The sequence below is a fragment of the Halichoerus grypus genome, chromosome 3, assembly GCF_964656455.1.
Source record: "Halichoerus grypus chromosome 3, mHalGry1.hap1.1, whole genome shotgun sequence".
NCBI classification, from domain to species: Eukaryota; Metazoa; Chordata; class Mammalia; order Carnivora; family Phocidae; genus Halichoerus; species Halichoerus grypus.
In genome coordinates, this window is record NC_135714.1 from 83,272,915 (window position 1) to 83,285,661 (window position 12,747).

The window sequence follows — 12,747 nt, forward strand, 5'->3', positions numbered from 1 at the left end:
ATTGAATGACACCTACGAAGGGCTTTGCTGACCATCTGTTAGAGTGCTGGCATAATAATGAAGAACTTTTCCAGTCTCATCTTCCAGAAATTCAATTCCTTCATGTTAGTGAAGGGAGAAAGAGTAATCAACTGTGGTGCAAATTGACATTTATATTACATGGGACAATAAATGCAAATATCATCAAGCACTTAAATTTTCATTCAGCAGCAGAGTAAATTTCTGGTCTTTTTCCCCTTAACTTTTGATGCTTATAGAGTCTGTTAAATATCTCTTTCGTAAGAAGTTTAATTGGCCTAAAATAGTAGTTCTTAACTGGTGGCGATTTGCCTCCCTGGAAACATTTGGCGATGTTTAGGGACATTTTCAGTTATCACCACTAGGACAGTACTAATGGCATCTAGTTCGTAGAGGCCAGGCATGCCACTAATCCTTCCTACAAGGCACAGGAAAGGCCCCATCACAAAGAATTACCCACTTCAAATTGTCAACAGTGCCAAGGTTGAGAACCCATGACATGGGTTGTTTCCATTGTTAAGACAAAGTAAACATCTGAATCGAGTACTTCAGAGAATGGTCACTTGAACATGAAATCATAGATGGATCAAATAGCTATCCACATGAGTTGTCTTTTTTCTCACATTAGATTTCCTAAATTCACATTATTTTTCACCAGTACTTTTAGTGTGTACATCTTTTTTCCTCTAAATATGTAGCAGTTGGAGAAAAACAAGATGTCCTGTGGGCTTGGCACACTGAGAGGACCCTCCTCAGAGGGACCAGCATGAAATTCATGCAAGATTGGAAAGCTGGATAAAACTGAATTTGAATCATGACTTAGCCACTTAAAAGTTGTGCAAGTGATATAACCTTGCTTCATTTGTTTAAAAAAAAAAAAAAAAGATAAAACCTCCTGCATAGAGTTTTTATGGGAATTAAAATGACCTAGGTACCGTAGCTGGCACAACAGAGCAGGATGCAAAAATGGTAACCACCATGCTGGAGGGTATTCTGTAGACACAGAGGTGAGACAGGACATGCTAGATCTTTTCAGCTGGTGTGCCTTTGGCTTCTTACTTGGGTTTCAAATGCCAGTATCTCATCTTGCATGACTTTTCCAAGTTATTTATGAACTATCAATAATGAACCCTACACAGAACAAGTGGGACAGCCCTGTCCTTTTTGAGTCTTCAATCTGCATTTCTGTAGTTTGAGTCTTAATAGCAGAATTAGTATTTAATGCCTGCTCAAAGTGAGTGTGACCAGGTCCTATTGGTTACCTATTAAGATAGCAATATTTCCTGATAGAGGGATAAAAAGAGAAGCCAGAGAGGTTGTTTTTGGTAATCACCAAGGATGAACCAAAAGATGAACTCATCATACTTTCCAGAGTATTACAGTGGCTTCTCAACAACCCAAACCACTTCTCTTTCAAACAAAAGGAAAATTACTAGGGATGTTACTAGAGTAATGTCTTCACTTATTATCATTATTGAATACAAATGGTCAAAAAGAAAAATCAGGCAATGAACCTGAATGAAATTATATGGAAGGAGACGAACCCCCAGTCCAGTGCTATGCAAGCCATAGGTGTTCAATACACGTTACCTGCCTGGTAACAAGAGGAAGGAGGACCTGCCTGCCCAGTGGTGGATTGGAGATTTTGCTAATAAACTCGTTGCCGTGGCCTCAGGATCTAATTACACAGAATTCCACAAACCAACTGCTCTCTGTCTTTTGGAATGTCTCAACTTCCTGGATAAGAAACATTTCTAGAATAGAAATATTCTTATTTGCATCAAAGGAGAAAATATGCAAATAAAAACAGTTTGTATTCTACTCTAGTAAAAATTAAGTTCCTTAGAAAGAGAAAAAAAATTATAATAAGATTTCCTGTTTGGGGAGAAGATTTTTGTGGGAACATGTCTATTAGACTTAAAGTTTCCATTACAAACTGGAGAGAAAATTCATGCTTTCTCCTTAGGAGAAAATTGATATGGCCTTTGAATTAGAATGTTTATGCCATTTTCCTTCTGGTAGTTATGTGATTTCCAACTTTCCTTCCCTACCAATCTCAGAAGTATTCTCCTTTAAGAAGAGAGTATCATAACTCCTGATTCCATGTATCTCCCAGGCAGTAAACTACCTTCAGTTGGACAGCCTTCACAGGATGTAGCTGATGTCACTGTGTATGGCCATGCCAACCCTAATGTGCCTATTCAAATGTGGTGACCTATGTTTGATAAATTCGTTCAAATTAATAACTTGTAACTATCGCTAACAGAATGCAATGGTGGTTTTAAGCCAGTAGGAGTGCTCAATCTGTCTTGGTCAATTTGCAAGGAAGCTACCTCTCTCCTCTGAGCTTCGGTTTGTTTAGACAGTGTGACTACTTATAGGATTAGAATATTCTCTTAACCTGTTTTTGCTGCTTAGACAAAGGGGTTGTTTACAGCGTTTTGGGTTTTGTGGGGTTTTTTGTTGTTTGTTTGCTTTTGCCTCATTCCACCTTTTTGTGATTACCTTTCACAGGGTGCAAATTGGGGTGAACAAGGTAGGAAGAGTAAGGCTACAGGGGTCAAATTACTACCTTTGCCTTCCCTGATTGTTTCTCATCTCTATCCTCTCTCATCAGTAGGCGCTAAGGACACATTTGACCTTTGCTTAAATGAATACATGAAAATGGAGGACATTGTGGAAACTATGACTGGGTTTTATTTACCTTTGCCTAACACTGTAGTTGGTTACACAGTTAGCAACGTAATGAAAGCTTATTGAGTAAATAATAAACACACTGCTGCTACCTGTACAATATCATTCTGAGAACCCAGAGCATAATACAAATCCGTCACTTTTTTATATCAAATCTCTAGTTTCGAGAATAATCTTCAGTGATAGCTCTAAACATTTTATGTTGCACTTCTAATGGGCATGGATCATCAAGGGGTTTGCTGTTTATAAGCCACATCTTTATGAATGCATTTGGTTATTGCACAGACTTTCCATTACCTTAGCCGCTTACAAAGAAATTCCAAATAACTTTTGTCAGATGTTTTAAGGATAGGGTGGCTTTGGTAGGGTCCCTTTGCTTGAAATAGGCCATAAATGAAGTTGACATGAAGAATGTTCTTGCAAAAGCAACCTGGAAAGACAAATAGTACCAGTGAATTCGTTATATTTCACCTTCTCCTCCTCCTCTGTTCTTCTGATAGTTCTGCTTTGCTTAATGTTTTGAATATTTAATACTATGCTAATTTTTTTTCCATTTAGTGTCATTTCTATTCTAGAGAAAATTTTATAGAAGTTGTTCCGCCAATATTTAAGATAAATGGGGATGGTATTTGGGACATTTGCATTGTTTGAGATTATTTTGAACTTCAAAAATTGTTTTTCTTTCTCTATGGGCTTTTTTTAATGTTTAAAGGTGGTGACAACTACTAATAATGTATTCATTTTCCTTTCTTCTCAAATTCCAATTTTAGGTAGGAAGAGAAAAATAAGATTTCACTGAGGCAGAGTCATCAATGTTGATGCATGTCATAATTGCCTTAATGACATTTTTTGAACATTGATGCAGTAAAATGTGATTTAAAAAAAATAGTATCCTGCAAGAATTCAAGCACATAGGGACAGGATCACCTCCATATTTTCTAAAAAATTAACCTTGGTCTGTGGTTTAACTTTCTAGTTTTTCTATTAGTCTAAGCCCTCAGTACAAATAATCTCTTCCTCAAAACGGAGCCCCCTATTTAAATTCATACTTAAGAATTTATCCAGACACTTGGGCCTGGAGTGACTTGGGAAATAAGAATTGGTAGCATCTTAGAATGTCAGAGTTGAGTGAGACATCAGAGATCATCTCATCTGAGCTCCACCTTTATCAGCAAGAAAATAAAGTGCCAGGAGGGGAAAGCCATTTTCCCATGTCACATATGTTGTTAACATTAAGACGAAACTATACCCCTTCCCCGGTGCCAAGTTAGTTAGCATTCTGGCATATAGGTGGGTTGTTATTTTTCCAATTTCTGTATGTTTAAAACAGACTTTCATCTTATTCACCACAAATCTTGTACAAAAGTATGTAGTTTCATATATAAAGCTGAGTGACCCATAACCCAATGTTCAATTCTCAGGATATCATGGATTTTACATTTACCTCTTATAAAGGTTTGTGTCAGTGAGCATGGTAACTAGAAAGCGTATAAAGCTTTTTAGAACAAAGGTTTTACTGGTAAATTTAAAATGTTTCAGCTAATATTAACCGTAAAAAAGAAAGATTAACGAATTCTGGAATTTTATATCTACCTATCCTTTTCCTAAGGCTAACAGAGTTAGCTTGTTATGCATGTTTGAGTCAGTGATCATTTTGATGGACTAGCGCTTTCTTCAGGAGACAAGTTAATATAGGTCTTTTTCCAAGACTACCTCACATTCAAAAATACCTCCTAACTTCCATAGCATCAAGAAAACAGTGTGTTTGGTAATGTGCTAATTGCGTCTTTGTAAGGAAATGAGGCTTGTGTGTAGGTGGAAGGAGGGGACCAATGGAAATGGGTGCAGCTGGAGGTGAGTTAAGAGGGAATTTCAAGAGAGATTATCCAGGGAGAAAGGGCCTTTGTACTGCGGGGTGTGACAGGATGCACACCCTGCTTTTAAAAAGTTCTGTTATCAGCACTTTGATAACCATCCTTCTCAGACATTCAACTTCCCTCCCAATCTTCCTTCAGATCCCAGGCTCTAACAGCTGGAAACCCTGGTGAAATCTCAACAAGAAATAAACAACACTCTTTATAATTCTAAGGCTAGAAACCGAAAGAGAGTGTTGACTTGTGTCGCATTTACTGCATTTCACGCACCCTGGGCATTTGTTGTCAGCAGAACCACATACAGGATGTAAAATGATTTTTAAAAAATTAATGCCAAAAATCTGGAAAAACTAATACCAAGTACTCTGTAGCTTCAAAATGCAGCAGAATTATTAAAACTGATCGATCGATGTACTCTTTATTTGGAGAATTTGTTGTCCAGATTTATCTTTGGATTCAGATTATTTTCCATATTAATGATGCCAGACTACAGCCTTTTTTGTCTTAGACATTTTCAGTTATCATCTTAACAATATTGGCAAAAACAGAAAAAGCACGCAAAGACTCCCCCTGTTATTAAAATTTCAAGACTGTTTCATATTTTCAAGACTTTTTAGAACTGGCCAATGAAAAAAAAAATCAAGCACCACTTGTAAAAATTTTTCTAATATCCTAAAATATACTCACACACCATATATCCATCATTATATTTTATTTAAGGAAGAATACAAACCACAAGCCCAGAACTTGCCATTAAGTTATATTTAGCATGTTTTCCAAATACTAACGTGAAGCAGAAAATTGATTTTCAACCAGAAATGATGGTACTTCATGAGTATAACTCTTCTTAAATACATCATACTTTGAAAATATATTTGCTTTTCCTGTTTGAAAGAAGACAGTAGGGCAGACTACTCTTTGTCTTGACAAACTAAATATGCTTAATAAATCATTTTTGATGTGATAGGATTTGGGGCAATTTTTTTAAATTCAAAAAAATGTCATCCAGATTAAACACAGGTGTGGCCTTGATAATAGATTGGTCTAAAGAATATTAAAACTAAAGACAGAGAATATAAGACAACCGCTGGGCTGCATCTTCCCATCAGAGTGGTCAAGCACCATCCAGCTGCACTGCTCGCTCCCTCCCACATGCCTCAGCTCCACTGTCCCAGGAAAGTCTGGTGAGCTGCTAAGAGAATCAAGAGACCCAAGCATGCTGGCAGTGCTCAAGGGTTCTTGTGAATCCCCTCCCTCTATCTCCTTCTTTATCTTTCAAAAGAAATAGTTATGGAAGAGAAGAGGTAGCAGTGCTGTGGAGAACCAGGCAATAGGTCGAAGTCAAAGGCTTGAGGCTCTAAATCACATCTCTACTAACAACAGTTCTGGGATCATTGCGAAATTACTCAGCCCTTTTATAAGTTATTAAAACTTCCACCTCCCTCATCTTTACACATATGAGGTTGGACTCAATCTCCAAGGCCTCTAGCTGTTTCCAAACCCTGTGATGCAGACTACCCATAAAAAATAAATAGCATGAACTCTGGGATGTTCAATTTCTAAAGTCAAGTTGTAAAGGGTATAAGCTTTTTCATTAACAAATGCCAGAAGCTATACGGAACTTTGTGGGGTGCTCAATAAATATTAAACAATCAATTTTATCTTTCATCAGCAAAATGGGGTGAGTAATGCTGATTTGTCTCACAGAATTTCGTGCGAGAAATAATAAATGAGAACAAAGCACTTTTCAGATAATGAAGTAATTCGAATAAGCTGCTTTAATAGGTCTGAGGTCTAGCTAGATGATGCAAGAATAAAGTATCTTTTTTATTATTACATCTGTGAAATACAGCAGTCTTTTCATCTGTTTAAGAAGAAACCATCATTACCCTTGCTTATCACCAGAAAGTCAGCATGAGTAATTTCTGTGCAAATGGAATTTTTCATGTGATTTTAACATTTATCACTTTTAACAAAATGCGCCTTTTAGCTTTACCTGATATCAGAATGGAATCATATCTTGATTTAAATAGTTTAATGAGGTGTTCCATCAGCATTACACTCTTCTGCCTAAAGAAAATGCTTTTCAAAATGACTGATAAGCTGTGCAAATGAGAAAATTGTAAATTTAATAATCCTCCTACTCAAAAATAATACAATTCAAGAATTGCTACTAAGGAAAATGAGGTATCACATTCTAGTTTCCTGGAGACTTCCACAGTCTGTTCTTTTTCATGCTTGTGTACAGTAAATATTATGTGCTATTTTTTTTTTTTTTTACAGTGTTTCAACAAAAGACAGCTGGAAGACAATCTGATGGTGACAAGTTCCATGGTCCTAAGAGACAAGGTAGTAACATGAACTTCAGTTTATTCAATAATCTCTAAGTAAGATTTAAAGAAGTCATATGAATATTGGGTAAAGTCTCTGAGGATAGAAGTAAATAATTGTGTGCCTGATTAGTCTTACTCTTTAATTAGTGTCTTGCCCAAATATAATTTTGTCATTAGATTAATACAAGAAAATTATTTCAATTAATAAAGGCAAGAAACAACCTTGTGAGAATGTTTGTGGTGATGTTGATGATGTTGTTACCAGGGCTGTAGGAAGGTCAAGTAATACAACTTCTCTAACCTGTATGGAGACCATGCTTTCATAGACCATTAGAGAGAAGCCTCTGGAGTGTAAGTTGGGTGGGTTGGGGACGGGGGAACAGATGATTGATTTCTCAAAGAAGGGGACCAGCATGGGATTTCTGTACTCTGCATTGAACTCCAATCAAAGATTGGACCCTTGTCTCACTATTCTTTTGCTCTCCACCCTTAATCTAGCAGTTTTTGGAACACTTACTTGTCATGCAGAAACAAGCTGAAAACTAGCTACAGAGACAGCACACACAGTAGCAAAATTGTCCTCTCTCTCTAAGATTTCCCTGATGTGCATGGTTCCCGTTGTTTTCCTCTCTCTCTAAGATTTCCCTGACATGCATGGTTCCAGTGGGAAAGAGAAACTCTAGCAGGTTATTTATTATGATGTTCCCCCTGATAATAAGTGCTTGGTTGAAGTTCAAAAATGAAAAATGTAAAAGGTGACAGATGTAGGGGGCTGGCTCTGATAATCAATAATCTCAACGCACCTTGGAAATAACTTCAGTCCAAGATAGCATTGCCTTGAAATTGCTACCAGTAAATTATTGAAAGACACATTAAAATAAAACCAAGAGGTTATCTCCCAGTAGCCACTGAACAACCCCCCCCCGCCAGTGTCCTTTGTGCCATCGTAGAGATGGCTGGGCACTGACTGCACCCACTTCTCACTCCACCTCAGTGGACCTGCTCGTAAGACGTCATGGATTGTCCTCCAAGCAAAGGTATGTCCTTAACGAGTGATCTTCATCCATCCCTTCAAATGGTACTTAGATCGTTCTTCCAATTAAGTACATGATGCTTGAATGCAGCACATGATGAAGCTGAATTTCTGGCCCTGAACACATAGATATACTGCTTACAAATTTACATGTAGAAAAAAAAAAAAAGAAAAGAAACCTCTATTTGACAGCTTTCCATTTCTAGTGATTTCACAATTTGAAGGAAAAGATTTATCTTTTTAAGGTTATTATCCTTCCACTGTACCTTTACCTCTCTCAAGAAACAAGTGCAAACCTCCATATGAGATCATTCTACAATTAGAATCAAACAGTTCCTGAGGAGTTAGCAAAGTAGAGATTATTCCTATCAGGACTCCCCCACATACCCCACAGAGTTTTGGAAGAAACAAAGAGAGAGGATGCTTTGAGATCTTTAGGAGAAAATTTCCCTGAAGCATTTTTAAATAAATTACTCAATTATCATGTTTTAATTAAATTCTGTTAAAATTGAGGAGGAAATGTGAAGAAACCCATCAGAGATGAAGGAAGGTGACAAATAGCAAGAGGAATGAAGAGGTCCTTGGAATTCTCACTCTTACCAGTTGTCCGCTGGCTACCCCCAGAGAGCAACATAAGGAAAGGCTGCTAGTGTCTATTAGAGACAAATTATTCTTCACCTTATGTACAGAAAAATAGTCCCTTCTGTACCCAGAAAAAAAAAGGGAGGGGAGAATAGTGAAAGGAAATAAGAACCTAATTATAAAATATTTTATTGGATTAATATCTCTCCATACCTTGGTACCTAATTTGTTTCATTAAGATCAACAATCAGTATATTTTTAAAACTCTTTTAGGGCTAGGATATGAAAATTTTACTCAAATTTTGTATGAATTTTTTCTCTCTGTATATTTAAATCCAACTTATTGATGATGTTTTAGATTAGTCACCTTAGAGCAGTTTCCCTAGATTCTTTTAACCCTGGATATCAGTAATTCTGTAGAAAAGAAAAGAATATTGTTCTACTTGCTAGGAGAAGAGGAACATTAAACCTTGTGAAATGTTGGAAAACCTCCCTGATTACTGCAGTCTGCAGGGAAATCAGAATCTAATGTGAGAACAGAAGAGATAATTAAGAATAATTGGGAAGATTTTAAAATTATACAATTTTACTATTTCTTTACTCTCTCCAATCATTTTTCTCTAAACCTTTTCAGATATTTATGACTGTCCAGCCCATGGGACGTACTAGGCAATCAAAACTGCTTATTCCTGAATTAATGATTACTCTTTAACTATCCTGGGATTTCATGGTATAGTTGGAAAAACAGTACCTGCTTCACCAATGATAATCTCTTTATTTGAACAACAACAAAAAAGGTCCTTTTATGAAATTTTTGTCAGAATCAAGATTTCCTAAAGGGACTAGACAGGTTCTCTAAGGAAGGTTAAATAAATTATTTAATTCTTTCACTATATGCTGGAAGGAAAAGGAATTACAAGAGCCAACTATTTTCCCACTGAAATTGTAAGTGTTTCGGATGCCCTACATTCAAGACTGCCAAGGGATTGCCAGGAAGTTACATTATTGCTAAGTCAAGGAATTTTCCTGAGGAACAGAAAAAATTAATTGGCACCATTTCCATGGAAACTTAACAGATTTCTTCAATTCAGTTTTCACATCCTGAAAAAATATAGGGAAAATGGTGAGGACTTTGGATCCTCCAGATAAAAATTTCCATCAAAATACAGTTTTAAAATCAGTTTTCCTGAGTTGGTTTTGAAATTAGAAAATGCCAGAGTGATATCTCAGAATATGCTGCTAGCACAGCTCTCCGACCTTCCCCAAACTTGAGCTTCCCAGGGTGCTCAAGGGTTTGTTCATCAACACTGCAAGCCAGAGAACTGAATTTTGTCAGTGGGTTTGGAGTTGATCAGAGTTTTGAAGTCTGAGTCATGTTAATGATGCTGGTAGAGGACTGATTTATAACCCCTAATTTTAATCTATTAAGTCTATACTAGAATGCTTGGATTCATTAGACCCCTGACAAATAATAAAATTTCTATGAAATATTATTAGTAATTAGAAGACTACTAGGTGAACATGATCAAGTCAAAGGGGGCTGGAAGAATGTAAGGGCTGCTTCTTCAAAGACATGGAAATATCTGGTTAATTTTCCCTGCCTTACAAGATCATGTAATAGTCTCAGGTCAAGATTTCTCACATCTCCCATACCTGTTACACCTTTTTTCCCCCTTTGTTATATCTTTTTCTTGGACTATGCCAAGGAGCCTTTTCTATCCTCACTGGAATCATCCACATATTATTAACGTAGTCTTACCTCAAATATGGTACATGGCAACTGATGAGGTTTAGCGTTCCTAGCATTTGGAACTGCCTCCCTGTGATTATGGGTCACATCCACAAATCTCCTCAGTCACACAGTTAAATAAGGAATCTCATCAGGGATGTGCTGTTGCTGTCACTCTTGGAAGGCAAACCATTTCTTTGGGGGATGGGGTTAGGTTGGAGGTAGGGGGAGCACATCCACGCTAGCCAGCTGCCTATATCTACGACTCCCAACCCTAGATGAGCATAAGAATTATTTGTGGAGCTTCTAAAATTTGGTTGCCTAAATCTCACCTTAGACATGGCTAAAAATGGAACATGTGAGAATAGTAATGAGCAATAATCTCAAAACCACCATGCAAAAGACAAAATATAACCAAAAGAAACTTTTTTGAAGGCCATATTGTAGTCAAATTTGGCCACTAACTCTGTTATATTTCAAAAGTAGTCTGCACAATATAATTTTAATTTTTGCCATGTTTAAACCATGCTTAACTCCATGTTTCACATAAAAATTCAGATCTCCAACCACTCCCCATTGTATTATTATATCATTTGCTACAAATGACTTTTGCTGTTATCATTTGTTATCATGCTTTCCATGTTGTTTTCTTATATTCGAGACACATTCCTCTAAATTCATAATTCCATAAAAAGTGGAAAAATAAACGATATATCAAGAGAATCAGGTCAATAAAAACATGAAGGAAAACATTTATTTTTGATAATGGAAACTATTCACATGTGTTTAATACGTAGGCACTAAATCTTCTCCACTCAGTAACTACCTGCCTCGCCCCAGGTATAGTCTCTGCCCACTGATTCTTCAATACAGACTGAAAAGTCATTGTTGGCTGGTCTTTTCAGGGGGTGTGAATGCTCATGGGAAAGATACAGTCAGGGAACATATATTGTTTGTGCTCTCCAAATGCTCAGTGCTGCAGTAGTCTGATAAATGTTAAATAATGAAATTTTCTGCAAGTTGGAGGCCCAGAGAAACATAGATGTAGATGGTATTGCCCTTACGTGGGAGAAAAGAGAATGCTGGCCTCTGAGGTATTTTCATCAGGCTGTTTTTGCTAGCAGTGGATATATTAAAAAGAAAAGAGGGAGAATTATCGTGGTCATTTGTACTCCATAAAAGAAAAATGGCCTCAGTTCTCTTTTTCAGTGTAACTTACATTTCCATTTTCACAAAAGTTTTTTTATTATAGTCACACCTGAGAAAACTCGCATAATAACTGGGTCCTTGTCCGAAATGGTGATGTGTCAAAAGCCCACAGTAGAAAGTGAGGAGGAGGGATTCAGTGTTACACTTTGCATCCCGAGACCCCCAAATAAAGCTCTGTGATGGAGGGATGGCATGTTAAAAAGAATTCCGTTAGTACTTGATGCAGGGAGTTAGTTGCTTACAGACCAGTCAGTACATAGTGCCAAAGAATCATACTTCACCTGAATGTGACAAGGCTGCACTACCCAAACCTGCGAAACCCTGGGGTCCTCAGTTGTGAATTGCAACCATCAAAATCCCCTGCAAACTAGAGCAGAGAACAGAATTTGAACACAAGGAATAGAAGCAAAGGATAAATAGACACTAAATCCCTTGGTGAACATGATTCTATAGATATGTTCTCTTTCAAGAAGGATTGAGGAAGAGAACAAATAAATAATATGAGGACTTCAAAAACCACTCCAGAGAAAAGGAAAGAGAATTTAATCATAAAGGCTCAGGATAATTATACTTCTGTAAGTGATTTGTTTAATGAGTAAGATTGTCAAACACCAAGCAAGCAAAATACAGATAATGGGAAATACATACACACATACAATAAGAACATTTCAACTAACAGTTTGTAATTTTTTAAATCTTAGACTTTAAAAAATATTTTACCTGTTTATAAAATATTTTAAGGCAGTAAAGAAGTATGGATTATTTTAAATTTTCATTTACTAAATTTAAGCTAAACAATTCAACTTTCAGGTTCAGTATCTGACACCTGTCAATATACAAAAGCCAAAAAAGAAAATTTCAGAAAACTGTGAACTTATAAACAAATTAAAAATATAAGGAAGAGGGGCGCCTGGGTGGTTCTATTGTTGGGCATCTGCCTTTGGCTCAGGTCATGATCCCAAGGTCCTGGGATCAAGCCCCTCATTGGGCTCCCCGCTTGGCGGGGAGCCTGCTTCTCCTTCTTCCTCGGCCTGCTGCTCCCCCTTCTTATGCTTTCTCTCTCTCTGTCAAATAAATAAATAAAATCTAAAAAAAAAAAAAAGAAAACATAGGGAAGTAACAGCAGCAGACATTCTGTGGTCAAGGTCAAGCTAAGATGAAAGCAAACTACATGGAAGACATTTTAGGTGAGAGGGCAGGATGATATGAAACATATGACACGAAGAAAAGGGATCTAGTGACAAGAGGAAGTATGGTAAAAATAAAATAAACTTA

General features: G+C 36.9%; 1 protein-coding gene across 3 annotated transcripts in view; it reads left to right on the top strand.

The window, feature by feature from the left end:
• The window catches only part of BANK1 (B cell scaffold protein with ankyrin repeats 1), a 307,010-nt gene that overhangs the window by 276,856 nt on the left and 17,407 nt on the right, over positions 1–12,747 (top strand). For all 3 annotated transcript variants that reach the window (XM_036095806.2, XM_036095807.2, XM_036095808.2), the window contains one exon: positions 6,870–6,935. In XM_036095806.2, coding sequence (XP_035951699.2) covers positions 6,870–6,935 — 66 coding nt within the window. The remainder of the gene's footprint in view (positions 1–6,869; positions 6,936–12,747) is intronic.